Raw genomic sequence first — 20,378 nt, forward strand, 5'->3', positions numbered from 1 at the left:
CTGGCGTTCATTCTTATGCCTGAAGCGAGAAAGAATTTGGAGAAGGTTTGCAGGTTCATTTCATATGAGTGGGCAGAACATTGGTTTAGTAGTCAAAAGTACAATGACAATGACTTCCAGAATTTATCTGATGTATTGAAGCCTTACAAAAAGGCATTGCAGTCATTCAAAAATCACTGGAAGAAAGAGCCATCCGTCATCGACATACCACGAAGTAATCAGATAGCTGAACGTGCAATCAAGGTGATGCAAGACCTGTATGCTTCCTGCAGAAAGAAAGACAAACTGTAACTTCGATTCATTCTAAGTAATAAGCGCTAGACTCTTTATGAGACGTGAGCATCATGTGACCCATGTACTAAACACAGTAGGCCTATAGACACAGACAGTTATGTATATTGTTGTACTAGACGCTTTGATACTGTTAATTTTGTAATACTTGTATAATTATATATCACATAATGTTTTTTGTTATATCACAGTACATGTTGCATAAATAAATAAAATAACAACAGGAGTATGACTCTTACAACATCTTCAGCCTTTAATATTCATTTACTGTACAAAAGTGTACCTATTGAAAATTCGATTTTTTGGTTTTGGGGTGACCTTTTTTCAAAATATGTCAAAATGAAACATCTATTCGTTCTTTTTACATAAAAGTTCATTGAATTACGATACAGGCCTAGTAGGTTGCAAAAAAGTCATATCCCTAATATATATATATATATATATATATATATATATATATATATATATATATATATATATATATATATATATATATATATATATATATATATATATATATATATATATATATATATATATATATATATATATATATGAATAAATCTATTGCGGCGGTAAATACCGCCACCTCAAGCTGAGGATTTTGCTAGAGTGGCGGTAATTTTTTTAAGATGAGGCAAGCGACTTAAAACGAAGCAAAACCGGAAAAACAAACACAACGAGCTGGTGAAAAAAATGGACCTACATAAGGGACAATGCTTTCAAACAGCAGCTGAAGCTCAAGATTTTATTACACAATTTGCAAAAGCTCATTGGCATCCTCTGCGCCAAAGAAATAATGTAACAACTTTATCATATAATAAGAAAGTGAGTATATCACATTTTATGTAAGGTCACATTTTATGTAAGGTAACATTGACGCATCTTTAAAAAAACATTTTTTTATTTTTCTGTGACAAGCTAAATTCTGTATGCATTAGTTCTACGTGTTTACCAATAATATTTCTTTAAAATAATAAAAAATATTATTAGTTATCTCATATTATTAATAGATGATTGATTTTTGTTGTTAGGCCCTAACAACAAACCTTCCAATCGGTATTATGTTACCTTTGTATAATATTTACTGGTAAATATATTGTTATTGTTGTTATTGTAACATTAACACTAACAGCTGAACCCTAACTTAAGGTTCAGCTGTTAGTGTTAATGTTAATGTTACAATAACAATATATTTACCAGTAAATATTATACAAAGGTGTTAAATAACATAATACCGATTGGAAGGTTCGCTTTCATATAGCTTTTCTAAAACAAGTAGAGCAACCTTGTAAAGAATACAAATTTCTAAAGGACAAAGACAAGAAAATAAGCAAGTATAAAAAATAAATATGAATAAAATAAAGAAGAATACTCGAAAACAAACCCAAAAAAAAACCCAAAATAGAATATAATATAAATAAATGTATATATATATATATATATATATATATATATATATATATATATATATATATATATATATATATATATATATATATATATATATATCACTATAACATTAATTAGGTATGTGACATGAAATTTTTAAGTTAATTAAACACTAGATTGTTATATATCATTGAAAAGGTTTTTAATTCAGTATTTTAATTAGTATTTATATAAAACACAAATTTTTCATAAAAAAATCAAACTCAACTATATACAAAAATTAAAATTACAAAAAGATTATATACAAGTATCAACTTAAAAAATATATACATACACACTATACATACACCTATCAATAAGTGTATATAGATTCAGCTAAGTGAATCTGTATAAACTTATTAATAAGTATATTTATAGTTGTTAATAACTACATTCCTGAATCCTCTGCCATCCCTTCTGCCATGAGGAGGTTTGTATTTAAAATGAGGCAGGTCTTTACCTCCATTCCGAGCCCATATGCAGAAGGCCCTTTTTGATTTAGACCCACGGTGGCTTTGGCATCAAACCAAGAAATCACTCCTAGACAAGTCTATATTTAAAACAAAAATATTAAATGAGTGTTCGAAAAATTAAAATAAAAAACAAAAATTAAAACACAGTAAAAAACTTACCAAAGAGGTCTTGGTTTTACATTAGTAAATGTTATTAGTTGTACATTCGACAACTAATAACAATAATTCGAGTATTCAAAAAATATCTATGTTGATACATATTTCTAAAAAATAACAGAGCAAAACAAGTTCATACCATGCAACTTTTCAACAAACTTGAAAAAGTGTATCACAGATTTTGGCCGAAAAAACGGTTTTGTAAAATCCGCATTTACATGTACCTACTAATTGAAAACTATTGTCTCTAAGACTTAGACTAAGTAAGTTTAAGAAGAAGAATATAAGTTTTTCTTTTCTTTTAGACTTTTTTTTATCTAGTTTACAAAAATGAAGAACTATTAGGACTCTTTGTAAGAAATTTCAGTCGCTAATTGCTGAGTTTTTAAAGGAATGTTGGACATAACATTTTCTATCTAAAGTTTGAACACACCATTGGCCTCTTTTAGACATCCTATTAGATTGGTTAAGGGCATGTATTAATGGAGTAAACCATTCTGTAAAGATAGAGGGTATCTTATCATTAATGCAACTGTGAATAAAAAAAGCAGTTTTCAATTTTTATTTAATTGGAAAAATTGATTAATGGAAGATCTTCCAATTAATTTTTAGTTTTGATCTGGTAAAAAATTTATTGTTTGTATAGCTTTTTTCTAAAAAAACAGAAAGACATTTAAGTGTAGTGACAACCATAAATGAGGTAAGAACTAAATAAGGCAAAATATATAGATTTTAATGGATTTTTGTCAACAAGATGTCTAAGTTTAGAAAGAAATTCTTTCTAAATGCAATGCAATTCTTAGAATTGCATTGCATCTATTTAGATTATTGTTTAATTAGTATGATCATTCCACGTTAAATTTTCATCAAACTTTATTCCAAGATAGTTAGCAAATTTTAGGGGATAAGTTTTTTCCCATTTAATTTTATTTTAAATTGGTGATGAGGTTTTTTTAACCTTGGTTTGAAAATAATCAACAAAGTTTTACTTGTATTTAAAGAAGTTTTGTTAGCATTTAACCAGTTGCAGAATTTTTTTAGATAATAGTTGACATATTTATTATTTTATTGATTGATTCATTAAGATCATCAGCAAAGTGTTGTATCATCAGCAAAGTGTTGTATCATCAGCAAAGTGTTGTATTATCAGCAAAGTGTTGTATCACCAGCAAAGTGTTGTATCATCAGCAAAGCGTTGTATCGTCAGCAAGGTGTTGTATCATCAGCAAAGTGTTGGACTCTACAAAATTTTATGGCTTTGGATAAATCATTTATATTGATTAAAAACAATAATGGACCCAGCACAGATCCTTGATGCACACCAACAGTGACATCACAAATATTAGAGTTCCGTCAGTTGACAGACACAAGCTGTTTTCTATTTGTAAGGAAAGATTTGAACCAGGAATTTGAAACTCCTTTTATGCCATAGTAAGCTAGTTTTTTAAAAAGAATTTTAATATCCACAATATCAAAGGCTTTCGAAGGTCTATAAAGATACCACTGCCAAACAATCCTTTATCTAGAGCACTTCTAATATTTTCAGTCAGACTTAATAGGGCAAATGGTGTAGAATAGTTTGTTCTGAAACCAAATTATAAATCACGCAGAGTTGTTAAGGAAACATTAAACTTTTAACATAACCAATAACATAAACCATTCTAAAAACATGTCTTTTGAAATTTCAGATAAGATATGATTTTTTTTTATATGATATGATTTTTAATTTGATATGAGGTATTTGAAATGTTATCTGTTTTGAAATGAAACTTTAGGTTGTGCTAGTATACAGTTAAATGTTTTCTCTATTTTGGTTGTCTAAATGCTCGTGATAACACAATGATGAAATTATGATGTAAATTTAAAAGTTCCTTTATTTGTGTCATCACGAGCTAGTGCTTCTATATGCATCTTGTATATGCATTGTACTTCTAATGCTTCTATGGAATGTAAAAGTTAATGATTTTATTGATTTAGGACAGATGCATGCATTGTTTATAAACATCAACATGTTGACTGTGAAAAAGCAAAGTATTCTAATCATAGCCAGTTAGCAGAAAAATTTAATCAAAGTTTTAAATTATATCTTTTTATTCGTCACACTTAATGAAACTACAGTAGACTTCCATTTATTGGAATGGTCACTTATTGAAGTTCCAGGTTATTTGAAACAGTTTTCATTTTCGAACTTTCTTAAATAGACTCATGCACTTATTTGAAGTTTGGGTTATACAAAGTAAATTCTTATTCCCTGTGGAGGTATGAATAACCGTGAGTTTTCTGTAAATATTTTCGTTACTGGTATATGCAATTAACATATTATCTATTAGTGAGATTATTTTATATCAGGTATATCCCCCTACTATAATAATTGCAATATGTATATATATATATATAGCATATCCAAGGAAGTTGTTTTATGCAGGCACTTACATTTTGAAATTGTAATACTGTAGCAGTAGGCCCACACTTTCCGAAAGAAATTTAACAAGAGCAATTTATGGCTGTTGAAAAAATAAAAGTTTAAATATGTTCTTGATTTTTTTAAATAGTGGGTTATAAACATCACCAAGAACATTTTTATATGTGATTAATAATAAAATTTTACATTTTTTTAGATTTATATTAGGTGATCATTAATTAAGATCATTTAAATTTATTTGATTTATAATATAATTAGAATATGCTTTTTCTTTGCTTTTCTTAGGTTTCCCCTAATAGTCAGCTCCCATTAGAAATTCAGTATCAGTCATTAAACTGGGAGTGTAAACATTCTGGAGCAATTAAATCTCGAGGAAAAGGAAAGCGTCAGGTAGTCGTAATAACAAAACAATGTTTATAGTTAATATTTTTTTATATTTAGTTATTTCACAATGTTATATAACCTAGCCTATTTGTGTATGAATCCTGCCTACCATTGATTTATTTATTCCAAACTTTAGCTGTAAGCTTTAACACTAGAAGCCCCAGGTTTTTCATATACACTAGTGGCCATTGAATTAAAGCCACTTGATGATTTTGCTGTAAAATGAAATATGTATAAAAAAGTAAGAACAAGGTCATGCCGCTTGGTTTGTTTATATATGACGTCATTATTATTTATGTTATGCATATTATACATGTGTTTGGCTTAGTATTTAATTAAATTTCATGATTTCTTGCTGAAAAACTATAATGTTGTTATTGCTTATTCTAGTGTGATAATGGGGAAAAAGCCAGATATTAATGATTTTGTCAAGGGGCAAATTGTAACATTGAATGCTGAGCGTTATTCTTAGCATGATATTGCAAAGAAACTGAAGATTTCTAGAGATGCTGTTGAGAATGTTTTAAGATCTGGAGGTGTTTCACGACGTTCCAACTGCAAGGGAGTACGAAAAACAAATCATCGTGATGATCGTTATTTGAAGAGCATTGTTGTGTCTAGTCCGCATACTTCTTCTGCACGCCTTGCAAGCCTAGCTAGTGACAGGGGTATTCAATTGAGTGCTAGGACTGTTAGGAGACGTCTGTCAAATGATTTTGGTCTTGTAGCTCGCAGACCAGCGAAGAAACCTCTACATCCACCAAGCGTCATGATCTGGGGTGGCATCACAGCAAGTGGTCGGTGTGGACTGCACATCTTCGATAAAGGGGAAAAGTTCAATGCCAAAAAGTACTTGGAGGTTCTTGAAAGTAAGCTTCAAATCCACATGAACATCTCAGGAGCAACAATTATGCAACAAGACTCAGCCCCTTGTCACACCGCAAAGATTGTCCAAAAGTGGTTTTCAGACAACAACATTGAACTTCTTTCCAATTCGCCATCAAATTCACCTGATCTAAATGTGATTGAAAATTGTTGGCAAATTATGAAAAGGAAAGTTGCTGCACATCGTCCTACATCAGAAAAAGACCTGAAAGAGGTTTTGAAGCGTGTGTGGACGACAGAAATAACGCCGGAATACTGTAGAACACTTGTTCATAGCATGCCTGATCGCAATAATGCTGTGCTTATAAATAAAGGATATCCTGTGAATTACTGACTTTTATTCATCGTTTGAGCTTGAACTTTATTTAGTGTATTGTAAGATTAAAATTACATTTGATAATATGCCTGCTAGACCTTGTTGCTAGAGTAAACTGTGTATTTTCCGAAAATTTGCTGCTGGCTTTATTTCAATGGCCACTAGTGTACCTAGAAACCCCAAAGTGGATCAATTGATCCAACTTAATATTTATATGCATTTAGACTTATTTTCTTGTTTAAATGTATGAAACTAACAGTTAAAACTGTTAAATTAGATGTAAATTATATAAAATATATAAATTTCTTTCACCCTACATATATATTCATAGGTTTTATGCTCAAATTACAGCGCGTTTTACTCCAAGTAGAAGTTTAGTAGCATGATTTGTCTAAATCTGGATTACTAGCATATTTAAATTATTCAAACAGATTATTTAAACGGAAAAAAAAAAATGAAATAAAATGAAAATATTAGTGAATAAAATAAAATATTGTTATCGCATATATGGTATATATATACTGCCACCGCAGTACACTAATATTACTGTTTTACACTATGAAACTTACTACTATATTGCCCTGGAGAAAAATATCGTAGAAGCTAATGATATTATAATGAAATGCTTAAGTTCAGCAAACGCTGATGGTGCTTCATCATCAAAAACCTCTGTTGTAGCACATCCTCTTTCAATTGACCAATCAGTTAGATATCAATGTCCAAAACATGTGTCGGCGCAACAGTGTTTTTAATTATGGATGAAAGGTTTACACGCTTTATCAAAAAATGCACTATTTTATCTGCCAATTTATCAAATGAAGGATGGAATATTAGTGACATTGAACTTGATGCTTTCATAGGCTTAATACATCTTCGTGGATGCAAGAAATTTTCCAGTTAAATTCCTTTGGTCTAAAAAATATGGCAACAAAGCTTTTATAGAAACTATGCGGCGTTCTCGATTTGAAGACATCATGAAAAACATTAGATTTGATATACGTTCAGAATGTAGAGAGCTCCTCTAAAGTGATAAATTTGTTCTTATGTCATGGGTGCTGGCAAGATTTGTAGAAAACAGTCAAAAATGCTATATACCTGTGGAGTCTAACAATTTATGAACAGTTGTTCCCAACTAAAGCTCAATGTCGCTTTACACATTATATGCTTGATAAACTGAACAAGTTTGGAATCAAATTCTGGATTTTAGCTGATCTAAAGAATAAATATTGTCTCAATATCAAACCGTATGTAGGTAAAGATGAAAGCTGTGTAGAAAATTTGGGTACTCATGAGGTCATGTCACTAATGGAACCTTATCTTGGCCGCGGGTATAATGTTACTAAAAATAACTTACTCAAAACTTTTGTAAAAGAAAACGTCAATTGTTGGAACAGTTAAACAAAGTAGAAAAGAAATTCCAGCATTTAATCCACTTCCACTTTACGATTTGAATTTCTACATAAATGGACCATTGAACTTGGTTGTCTACCAGACAAAGAAAAAAAAACTGTAATTTTATTATCAACACTTCATAGAGGGGCAACTAAGCAAAGTGATGGGAAGAAGAAACCAGAGGGAATACTTTATTACAATGCGAATAAATGTGTAGTTGATATGTTAGATTCAATGTGTCGACAAGTGTCAACAAAATCTGGGTGCCGACGCTGGCGGCTAGCTGTTTTCTTCAATATTTTGGACTTAACCGGTGTAAACGCTTGGATCATTTTTAAAAAAGTTACACAACAAAAATTTTCGAGACAAAAGTTTCTTTACACTTTATCTGAACAGTTAAGAGAAGCAAATATTACTCACCGAAAATTACTTGCTGCCAACAGTAATACCACAATAGCAACCAACAGTAATACACAATCAACTCGTTTGAGATGTCAGATAAAATCAAATTGCAAACGTTATCTGAAATCAACAGTATGTGCAAATTGTAAGAAAGCTGTTTGTGGAAAGTTCTTGTCAAATATATTCAAACATTGCAAATAATCTTAATTATTTGACTAAAATTGTTATGTATATGGGCGTTTTCTATAAGGTGGATCAATTGATCCAGCTTAGGTTTATTAGGTATAAATATTTAGTCGCATCTCTGAATGTGTTTTTTATGTAGTTTTTCCACTTTTCAGTAAATTATATCTAAATAATAAAAGTAATAAAATATCATTTTATCAACATTAAAATTTTAGCTTCAGCAAATTATCAAAGTTGTGATTGGATCAATTGATCCACCTTGGGGCTTCTAGTGTTAATGTCTGTTTTTTTTTGTGTTACTTTTTTTTTAGACTCATACTTTTGCTAATGGATGTTCTGTGCAAATAACCATTGTGTAAGAATTTTCATTTATAAATGTTATTATTGAATTTCATGTTAGAATACATACTAACTACATGAGTCATTTATGGGAATAAATAAACACCATAGGTCATTTAGAATAAAAAAACACCATACGTCATTTAGAATAAATAAACACTATATGTTATTTAAAATAAATAAACACCATAAGTCATTTAGAATGATTAAACACCCAGTCTTCTTCGTTTGGCGAGCGCTTTTGCGCTCTTGCAGTTTTGCATTTGCCCACACGTCTGCCAAAACTTTGGTCAGTGCTTTTTCTAGCGCTCGCCAATAATTTTCAAGCGTTTTTTTCATTAAAAGGTTCGTTTTTTCTATATTAAGAAGTACAAAAAACAGATATTTTTTAAATCGCGCACGCCAGACAAATAGTGACTTTCTGGCCAGTGCTTTTTTGTGCGCTGTCAGTAAATTTTAAATGGAGAAGACTGAACACCATAGGTCATTTAGAATAAAAAAATACCATAGGTCATTTAGGATAAATTTTTATTTTGTTATTTTTTATTTATTTTATGCTATATTTTATTATAAACCATAAATTATATCTAAAGACATTGTTGACTGAGCAAAGGTACAGTGCAATATATATATTACTCCTGCTCTGTAATATTTAAAACTGTCTAAACTACACAAGTGTAGGGCCATAACTGTTACAATTTAAAACAAAAAGAAAACAAACACTTTGCTTATAAAAAGTACTTTTTGAAACTAGAAAAAAACTTTGTAACAAAAAGTTTCATTTTATGTTTTCATGAATCAGTTTATTTATATAATTACAGATTCAATCGTGTCATGGATAACTTTGTTGTATTAACATGTCAACTAAACCACAATCATGATGTTTCTCCAGAATTGATTAGGTTATATCCAGAACATCGTCGCCCTTCGGGGAAGCTGGCTGAAGATGTTGATAACATGTTATCCGTAAATGGAAATCCTAGTCTTGTTTCACAAGTATTACACAAGGAAGGTTTAGCTGTGCGTGTTAAAGATATGCACAATCGAAAGCAAGTCCTTGTAAAATCAGGTTAATAAATGAAGTTTAATGCTTACATGTTACTATTTTATTTGTAATGCATTCTATTTAGTATTTTTTGTATTATTAGGTTCAACGATGACTGCAAGACTTCGCTCTACACTTGCATTACCAAATGTTCATTTCCGCCTTTTAGAAACAGAAGATCATCAGTTTCAAGGTTTGTTTTTTCAAACAGATATGCAAAGAAAATTGTTCTACAAATATGGAGAAATGATTCAGATGGATGCCACTTATAAGGTTCAAAAATATTAATTTAAATATCTCTGTATCATACTCTGTATTTTACTTCTTATGGCATGTAACTTAGTATGTTAAAATATAAAAACAGGATTGATAGGTTTGAAATAATCTTGGTTTAAACCAAATTATAAATAAATTAACAAAATGATTTGTTGAAAAAAAATGATTTTTTGAAAAAAAATGATTTTTTATAATCACAAACAAATTAAACAGATTTAAAGATTTAATAATAGTAATTGAATAAATTTTCCAAATTTTATAAAAATTTAAAAAAATGAACTAAAAAAATCTCACTCTCTAAGCCTTATTAATGCCTTCCAAAAGTCCTTAATAAGCAAGACATTTTGAATAGAGACGAGTTTAGCGTTGAATTCAAATGAAGGTTGTGTGGAGATAAAGCACTGCTGATTGACAGATTGACAATTTTGCTCTCAGTATAATGTAATTGTGTTTTACATATCTAATTCCTTACCATAATGCCAGGGATTGTAGTTATGCTAAATTGTGTTTATAAATGTTGAATAAATATGTTTAGACAAATAATTATCGTTACCCTCTGTTCACTTTGTTGGTGGAAGATTGTGATGGCGTTGGACAGCCAATTGCATTTGCCATAATGACAAGTGAAGACCAAATCCACATTGAACAGTTTCTGGAATATTTTGCGGAATGCAATGATTTATCAAATACACAATGTGTTGTTGTAGACAAAGATTTAGCAGAAATTAATGCCATTAGTAAATGTTGGAATAACGTTAAAATTCTGATATGTTATTTCCATGTCCTACGTGCAATAGACAGGCATTTAAATCTATTACGCCTAGATCAGACACAGAATGAGTTTTGTTGTCTTGTAAGTCTTTATAATTTTGCTTCAAAATGAATAATAAGAGTTTAAAGCTTTTTTATAGATTTTTATAAAAATTTTCAAGATTTTTTGTTGATGAATTAGCATTTCAATGATTGATCTGATAACTGATTTTAATAGATATTAATGTTTGTATATTGATTTTTTCTATCATTTACCTTTTTTAGTATACACAAAAGATGCTAAATGCCAATACTGAATTGGAGTTTAATTCAGCTATTGAAAATTTAAAAGATATACCATGTTTTTACCAATATATTGTGGAAAATTGGATACCATATAAAGATTCTATAACAGCTTTTGGTCGCAAAAATGTGCGTCACCTTAGCAATCGTACAAATAATCGAATAGAGAGGTTTAGATTTTTAAAAACTTGTGTTTTCTAGAATTGATTTTTGTTTCTTTCATGTGTACATAAGTTTATTATATTTGTAAATATACTATATACTTAAAATAATGTTTGTTATACTGTGTTAATATACTAGTTTCGTCAAGTTGTATGCTGCTATTGGTAACTTGTTATCCAGTACAACTTAATTTAGAAGGGGCATTTCATAGTAAAAAATTGCTTTAACTCTTCCATAATGGCATTTAAATGGCATTTTGGAGAACCATGTAAACCACACTAGTGTGGAAACACGGTTCTAAAACTTTTTTTTTGAAAAAGGTCATCATAGCAATACATATTGTTGACATTATTTTAGCTTCCATGGTACTCTAAAGAAATTAATTTCTTCTTCAAAAATTGATATGGATGTATTAGTGAACAATTTACTGGGTATGTCATCTCTCCGATCTATGGAATCTGCTCATCGGGATTTTGAAAATACATTAAAAAATGTTACACTCAACAAATCTTCTCTTTTATTAGAAAAGTATTTTAAAATATGTACTCGTTATTCTTCTAATTTATTACAGAATGAGGTAGAGATGGCTTGTTGTAATGGGTATACTGTTAGCAAAGTAATTAAATTGTCATTTATTGATATAAGTAATGCTTGTATTATAATAATCTCTCATATAGCTTGTTTTTTATTTAATTACATTTCTTTTAATACACTAGAATCATAGCACATCAGGGTTTGTTGTAACCAGCCCTTCTATGCATAATGCATATTATATAGATCTTGATTTTTATTGTTCATGCAATTTTCAAAAAGAAATGGGGCTACCTTGTCGTCATTTGTTTGTGGTATGGATTGCTTGTGAAATAGACTTATTCAGACCAGAAACAGTTGCTTCCAGGTAGGTTTTGTTGTTTTTTCGCCATCTTGGTAACTTTAATTTGTGTTTATATTATCATTTTAAATATTACATTTAATATTATCAACAATGGTTAAGTATTAATAATGCAGGTGGCTCTTGTATACTAATACTCCAAACTTGGTCGATGTTTCACAAAGCACTACCATCTCTATTCCGCGTGTTACTCCAAATTTGTCACGTTCCTCAAGGTTCAACTCTATAATGTTGTTAATGAAAGAAATTGCATCTTACGTAGCTGATCAGCCGCAGAAAACATTTCCATTATATTATGAAAGTATTGAATGTCTGCAGAAATTTGTATTTAATGATACTCCAGAAGAAGCTTTTAAAGCTTTAAAGAACATTGAGTCAATTCATTTTGAAATAAACAACAATGCAGTTGTTTCAGGTTCCTCAAAATATGTTGATGTCTTAGATAAACAACTAACTATTAATTGCAGTCTTGACACTGCCATTGTTGCATCAACTGATGTTGCATCAACTGATGTTGCATCAACTGATGTTGCATCAACTGATGTTGCATCAACTGATGTTGCATCAACTGATGTTGCATCAACTGATGTTGCATCAACTGATTTTGCAATAACTGATGTTACAATAACTGATGTTGCATTAACTGTTAAAACAACTGAGGCTTCATCAAATGGTGTTGCATTAACTCAATCTAATGAGCGGTGTTCATTTCCAAAACCTTTTACTGAAGAATTATTTTTTGGCACAATACCAAAAGTTCGTGGCAGACCAGCTGCAACCAGACAGCGTGCATTCAAAGTATTTGGTACTAAAACAAGTAAGCCTTCATCCTTATTGCCTAAGACCTCAGAATCTCTGCAAAATATTACAATGGAAAGTAGTGTAATCCAAGTTCAACAAAATGACAGTTGCAAGGAATGTGGTTTTGATGATCTTCCCAAAAAAAGAACTAAAACAATTCCTTGGATTCAATGCGCTTATTGTAATAGTTGGTATCATTCTTCCTGCTCTGGTCTCAAAAAGAAACTAAAGTCAAGTGAACAGTTTAGGTGCAAACAATGTGCTTAGTACATTGAATCTTTTTCAGTATATTTTTTTTACATAAACTAAAATGAGATGTGAAAAAATGAGATTTTGTGTTTATATAATTATATATTATAATTTATATTTATATATTTAGCATAAATCTATAGAGAGAGACTTATTTATATATATTTATATACTATTTGTAAAATATTATATATAAAGTATAGTATTAATATAAGTATGTTTGTTACTAACTAAATACTAACTTTTTTCCATTGTTTTTACATTCCAGTGATATATCAATATATATCAATGGAATAAGGGCCCTGCAAATTGAATTTGCTTCCAGGGAAGTTATTTACCCAAAAGGTAATTTAGAAGTTATATTGAGTATGTCAGCTAACTTAGATCCTACAGCTTATTCACTTTTTTTTTCCAAGAAATGGCATAATTGGTTCGCAACCCTGAACGTGCAACATTGGTTAGAAATCATGGCAAGAAACTATTTCAGCGATATGCTGCTGATACATATGTTAAAATTGAAGAGTAGTGTCTTTCATAGAAATAACCAAAGCAAACTGAGAAGCATACAATATGATGCCCTACATGAAGATGTAAGCAACCTTGGTAACAATCATAATGTTAAACCAGGGTGTGTTATAGTTTTCTATTCACTTAGGAAGTCTTAAAAAAAACTATGAAAGTACTATGGTTATAATTAAAAAGTTAAAGTAATAAAAAAGATCTGGTAAACCAAATCTTTTTATTACTTTTTGTCTGCAACCCAATATAGTGGTGTGTTTTTAAAAAAATACACAAATTTAGTTTCAAATGTTGTTAATTAATACTTTATGATAAGTATGTTTTCATGTGTAATAAAGTAAATGTTAATAGTTTATAAAATATATGTTCAAAGTTTATATATGTTTATATTCAGTTTTTTTTTATTTTTATGTTTTAAAAGCGGTGTTACTTAGCAGTGTGTAAAGATTGTTATCCCAGTGGTCACAGTGCCAGGTGGTCTTAATTTCTGTTAATTATTTTTTACTTCAGACACTTTAGAACTAAGACCAAATATAAATCTTACTATAATCAGTATCAAAATATAAATACTAGAATTTGTTAAGCTACGTATCTTTTTTTTTTCTTCTTTTTTTTCTTTCAAAGTTACCAATTATAATTTTTTGGACCCATCAGTGCTAATATTTATAATTGAATTGAAATTCAACCTTATGTATATCTACTTTTTATTATACTCAACTTTTTGTTTCTCATTACTTTCAGATATTCTTTGATATCGCGACTGATAAGTTAAAGATTATTATAATAACTTAGTTTTTATGACTGTAATTAATTAGATTATTATCAGATTTGTTGTGTATATTTTAGTTCTAATATTAGTCACCGCATTTTTTTACGAATCAAATTTTATTAAACTTTCATATAACTGATTATAACTATCCTAAAATTAAATGATTTTTTTTTTTTTTTTTGTTGATGTTCAAACATAATTGTTTTTTTGTTTTTTTTTTAGTTGCCATTGCTTTATTAGTTTGCTTACTGTTGAAACATGGTTTTAATTTAGTAAATTTATATGATATGAAATTTACTGTGTTAATCATTATTCACATTTATGAAAAAATCAAGATTCTAAACTATTGAGGTAACATTAAAAGTCTTTTTTTAATGGTTAATTATGCTATAGCTATTTTGTGCTAATATATTATTTTGCCATTGTCATTAAAAACAACTTAAGTTATGAATATAATAATTTGTTGTAACTTTTTTTTAACACAGTGCCTTTGAAACACAGTCGGTCTCCTCTTGGTTTAACGAAAGTGTATTAATAAAGGAGAGTATTATTGGAACACTCTATTATTACTAAGCTCTTATGTAGTTTTTGGTACCATAATTATGACCATGTTTAAGAAATGTTTTACGAGTCACTAATTCATGAACACTATTGTGTTCATAAACACTATTGTGTTCATGAACACTATTGTGTTCATAAACACTATTGTGTTCATGAACACTATTGTGTTCATGAACACTATTGTGTTCATGAACACTATTGTGTTCATGAACACTATTGTGTTCATGAACACTATTGTGTTCATGAACACTATTGTGTTCATGAATTAGCGAATATGTAAAATAATGCTTTTGTAGTTCAAAATGATCTTTTTTATTTATTTAGGTATAGTAAGTTGTACTTGGCTTTCCTTCTCTGGTGCATGCTGTTATTAAAAAGAACATAATATCTTAGGTTACATGGTCTTTACTTAATGCCAAGATTAATAAAAGCGAGTAAAACCAAAAGGATTATATTAAATAGATAAGGCTGCAATTGTCCCGATTTTTACGGAGGAGAGCACAACGTTAAACTAATTAAAACTTTCATAGCGTTCTTCAGCGGAAAGCGATTAGATGTAAAAATATAAAATCTTAAGTACCTAGGATAATGTTATGTTTTTTAAGTTATTAATATACTTCTAAAAATTATTATTTTAGCTTCGAGATAATGCTGAGTCACTTTTATTTATTGTATTTTTTGCTTAACTGCACATGGTAGTAAGATCTTATCCTGGCCATGTAATTCATACACCCAGAAATGTAAGATATTTATGTTAAATGGTTTACATCATTTAATACAAATTGACTTAAAATATTTTATGCTTTACAATATTTGAATTGTGGCTTTTAAATTGACTTAAGAATTAACCTTGTAATCAAAGTTTAAATTTATAATATGAATAATTCTTTCCGTTTTGCAATATTTCAGAATCTATAAATGATAACTTCACGGTTAAAATTTGGTCAAAGTTCCTGAATTTTTGTCAAATTCGTTTACCTTCTTTCATCTTTGTCTGTGCAGTTTTTACTTATAAGAAATAAAATTATGCCCTCAATGCTGAAAGTATTAATTTTCTAACAGTTTATGATTGTCGCATAGGCCTATTTGTTAACACTTTTTTTTTCAAACAAAATTGTAAAGATGGGGCTGGAACATGGTCACTTAACCCTATATTGAAATCTATTAGACATATTAAAAGACTCTTAGTCGTAAAAATAGTTAGAGAAAATATTGGTTGCTATGCAACTACTAATAGTCCTTTTTCGTTGGTTAATCAAAATCAATTTACTCGGACTCAGCGCGTTTGCTAAATAAGCTCCTCATTTAGTATTAAAATATGCAATAACATATTAACAATACTTTTGCCTATAGGGAGCGACCAAATTTGCTAGTTCGATATTAGGCATTATAATATAAAAGAGCTTATTGTCTTCCTACTCACCAAAAATAAGAACCAGAAGAGTTTTTCTTACTTAACTGGCGTTGAGTGAAAAAAAATTTAAAGTCAAGTCTATTTTTTCGGGCAACGCACGTTTAGTATTTATGTTAGGTAAGTATTCAAAGTACTTATTTAGGGAAAGTAGATCAAGGAGCAATTGTATAAGCTATCAAGGAGCAATTTTTCCATCAATCAAGGATAATAATGTTTAAATTGCAAAAATTAAACATGTTGACCCAAGTCAGTTTAAAATATTACTTTTATTTTACAATTACATTTAACAAAGAACTTTTTCCACCTTATGTTTATAAATTAAAAAAAAAATTATAAAAAGCTTAAAATGTGCCATTTTTTGTATTTTGATCATTTCTTTAGATTTTATTTTGTATTTTGATCATTTTTTTAGATTTTATTGACACTCATCGATGTTTTAAGATTAGTGAAACCGTATTGTGAGCAAGATAAATAATTCTGTGGCGGTATTTACCGCCACTTAAGTAAAATATCCGCTATTTGTCATGGTTTGCTTTGATTTGCATTTTACCGCCACTTTAGCATATTTTAAAGCTTAGTACGGCGGTATTTACCGCCACTTTAGCAAAATATTAACTTTAGGTGGCGGTATTTTGCGTCATGATTTTTACCGCCACTCTAGCAAATTTTAAAGTTTAGTGCGGCGGTATTTACCGCCACTTTAGCAACGTGCTATATATATATATATATATATATATATATATATATATATATATATATATATATATATATATATATATATATATATATATAACATTTTTAAACCAGAATATGTGGGTTTTAATAAGCAACAAAACATAAATTGAAAAGATTCTACTATAAGTCTTATACTTATAGTTTACTAAAATAATCTTACTAATTCTACTAAAGGTCAACTACTAAGTTTTTCACATGTTCAACGAAAAAGAGAATGATAAAAAATATTAATGGTGGTACAACTGTTAATGAAAATACTTGTATTGAAACTCTAGTTATTTATCTTTAACTTCAAAAAATTTAAAATGACACTAATATTTCTGGTAAATTTTGTTTTTACAAATTTTATCTTTTAGGAGTTTTACCGTTATCACATAATCTAGATGAAGACAATATATTTATAGAAGACTTCAGAAACTTAATGAAGATAATAATATTAATGTTGATTAAGGTAGGTGACTATTAATGAACAGGGGGCATGTGTGCATTTGGTTTTTTTAAATATTATGTATAACTTATATTTATATTTATTACCTATATTTGAGTGTATATTAGTCTAATTTATCTTAAAACAGGATATTTACACTTTAACAAGCAACAAAACCTAAATGAGATGGTTTCGAATCAACCTTTAAACATTTCTATGTTTATAAGCAAAAATCAATTAAGAGAGGATTTACATCCTGGTACAAATGCTAATGAAAATACTTGTGAATACTCGGGCTTCTGGGTCTTTCCAAAGTAATAACTTATTTGCATATAATTTAAAAGTTTATAGTATTTAAAAAGTACAATAGTATATTTGATGAATTATGTTTCTTAATGGGTTTCATAAATTCTTAAAGGGCGTCTCTTATTTAGGTTGAAGTAGGTGGCTCTAAAAAAAAATTTGAAAAGAAGAATGAAAGGTCGATTCCGTTTAAATGTACAGACACAAACAAGCGTGATTAATAAGGAAAAAAGCAATTTTACTCTTCCATCGAATCATCACTCTGGTTTTTTCAAACAGCATTTTTTATAGTGCATTTATTTAGGTACAATACAAAACAATAGACTAAGATAATAATTTATTTTGTTATTTATTATAAAACTTATTTTTTTTTTAAGTAGATTAAGGCGAATCATCAAAAACCGTTACCAATACAGATCGACCAAAAAATCAGACAAACGAAACCTCTCCCATGGATGATGCCATGTTTTAGCGTAAAATGATTGTGTCACACCATTACATAAAAAGAAATTTGGGCTACTGCAATAGTTTTTAGATAAAGATTTGAATGAAATTAAATTTGAACAGGTTACCTCAATTGAGGAATTAGTAAAGTTCGAGACCCAACTTTTAAGAAAAATTAAAAAGAACATTCGATGCTACTGGAATTGTTTGTAAAAATGCGAAAACGTATTGTTATACGATTTTAGATTTTATAATAACGGAAGAGGCGATCAATCGAAATTAAATATTATGTATGGTAACCATGTGCCAAGCGTCTTTTATTAGCTTATTTTTAATGATTTGGTTTTTTATTTCTTCGTTTATTTTTTCTTCGTAGTATTATTGTAAAACAATTTACCTTAAAAAACAAAAATAAAACAACAAAATTGTCGTAAATATAATGTAGTATATATAAAAAAAGGTTTACATGTTTAAAGCTATAAACGTGTCTAACAAAATCTACGTATTTTTGGTTTACCATTAAACCGTGCTGAACAGCTGTTAGTTCAGGCATAAGTTTGGAAAACATATGCCTGAACTAGCTTAAGGCATTAAATAAAGTTTCCGTTTGGAAACTTTATTTAATGCCATAAGTCCGTTTTAAACTATAGAAAACACGAATTTAAAACCATATAAAACACGAGTTTAAAACCTTAAAAACACGTATTTAAAACATAAAAAAGTCGTGTTTAAAACCTTAAAAAACACGTGTAAAACTCCAGTTAAACTTCCCGTGAAATCCACGTGTTTTTGGTTTACGCCTGGATCGTAACAAACACGTGTTTATACGGGTTTTAATTCCGAGATTAAAACCAAATGTGCCGTCTGGGCTTGCACGATATTTTTAGGAAAAATTGAAATGCTATCCTGAGAATACACACTTTTCTGAAATTTCTGCAAAATGTATATTCTCAGTGTAAATACTCTTCAAAGCATGTTAGATCACACTGTGAGTAGAATAACTGAAATGATTGATATACCTAATTGTGTTCAAAGTAACGAAATATTTGGAGTTTTATATGGAAAGATTGGTTTTAATGGAGCATCAAGCCAAAGTATTTATAAATAGAAATACGAGACAAGCAACACAAGAACTTAAAAGTGAAGAAAATCTTTTTAGCTTTTGTGCTTCTATTGCTCAAAATAGAAAATGGCGAAATTTGGAAAAATGGAAATCCTTCAAGTTGTCACTTTTGTAGACCTATATCTCTAATATAAAAAAGAGAGTCCAATTTTATCCAGAGAAAAAGAATCGGATCTAAAAAGTCAAATAAATACCTTGAAGACATTTTCAAAGTTTTTGATATTGCCGGAAGAAAGGTGACCTTTAATATCAGCTATAGAGTTGATCTTACAATGTTTGATAATAAAGTAGTTAACGCACTTACAGAGACAAAATCCACTCAATCCTGCAATGTGTGCAATGCTAAACCCAACGAAATGAACAATATTGATTTATTAAAAGCAAAAACTGAGAATGAGTCAGCCTTGGGGCTCAGATTTCCAGCTTTGCATTGCTGGATAAAATGCTTGGAATTTATTCTTCATTTGAGTTATAAATTTGAAATTATAAAAAAGTATAAGCCAAAAACAATTGAGGAAAAGTTATCTGTAGAGTTAAAAAAAAAGAGATTCAGGTACTCTTCAGAGAATGGTTGAACCTATATGTTGACATGCCTAAAACTGGGTCTGGAAATACCAATGACGACAATACTGCCAGAAGAGCATTTAAAAACAGTGAAGTTTTTTCTGAAATTACTAAAGTTGGTTGTGATAAAATTGAAAGATTGCATAATATTCTCATAACCATATCTTATGGATATCCTATTAATATCCATGAATTAGATTTATACTGCACTGAAACAGCTAAACGTGTAGTGAGTTTGTACGACTGGTATCTTATGCCTCCTACTGTACATAAACTGCTACTGCATAGTTCTTCTATATCACATAAATTATCTTTGCCAATCAGAGTATATTCGGAAGATGCATTTGAGAGTTTAAATAAACAG

General features: G+C 29.3%; 1 protein-coding gene and 1 long non-coding RNA gene across 2 annotated transcripts; both read left to right on the forward strand.

The window, feature by feature from the left end:
* The first annotated feature begins 915 nt into the window (after positions 1-915).
* Positions 916-13,300, forward strand: LOC136080872 (uncharacterized). Its single transcript, XM_065798221.1, has 10 exons — positions 916-1,119; positions 5,059-5,163; positions 8,650-8,693; positions 9,499-9,746; positions 9,826-9,995; positions 10,534-10,851; positions 11,034-11,221; positions 11,571-11,829; positions 11,930-12,111; positions 12,222-13,300. Exons 1-10 carry the CDS (start codon positions 988-990, stop codon positions 13,171-13,173), a joined length of 2,598 nt encoding a protein of 865 aa, XP_065654293.1. The 5' UTR covers positions 916-987; the 3' UTR covers positions 13,174-13,300.
* Positions 13,301-17,502: 4,202 nt separating this feature from the next.
* LOC136080873 (uncharacterized) lies at positions 17,503-18,752 on the forward strand. Its single transcript, XR_010638700.1, has 4 exons — positions 17,503-17,604; positions 17,729-17,894; positions 18,015-18,187; positions 18,264-18,752. It is a non-coding gene; the product is annotated as an uncharacterized LOC136080873 (long non-coding RNA).
* The last annotated feature ends 1,626 nt before the right edge of the window (positions 18,753-20,378 follow it).

Source organism: Hydra vulgaris, chromosome 05, assembly GCF_038396675.1.
Source record: "Hydra vulgaris chromosome 05, alternate assembly HydraT2T_AEP".
NCBI classification, from domain to species: domain Eukaryota; kingdom Metazoa; phylum Cnidaria; class Hydrozoa; order Anthoathecata; family Hydridae; genus Hydra; species Hydra vulgaris.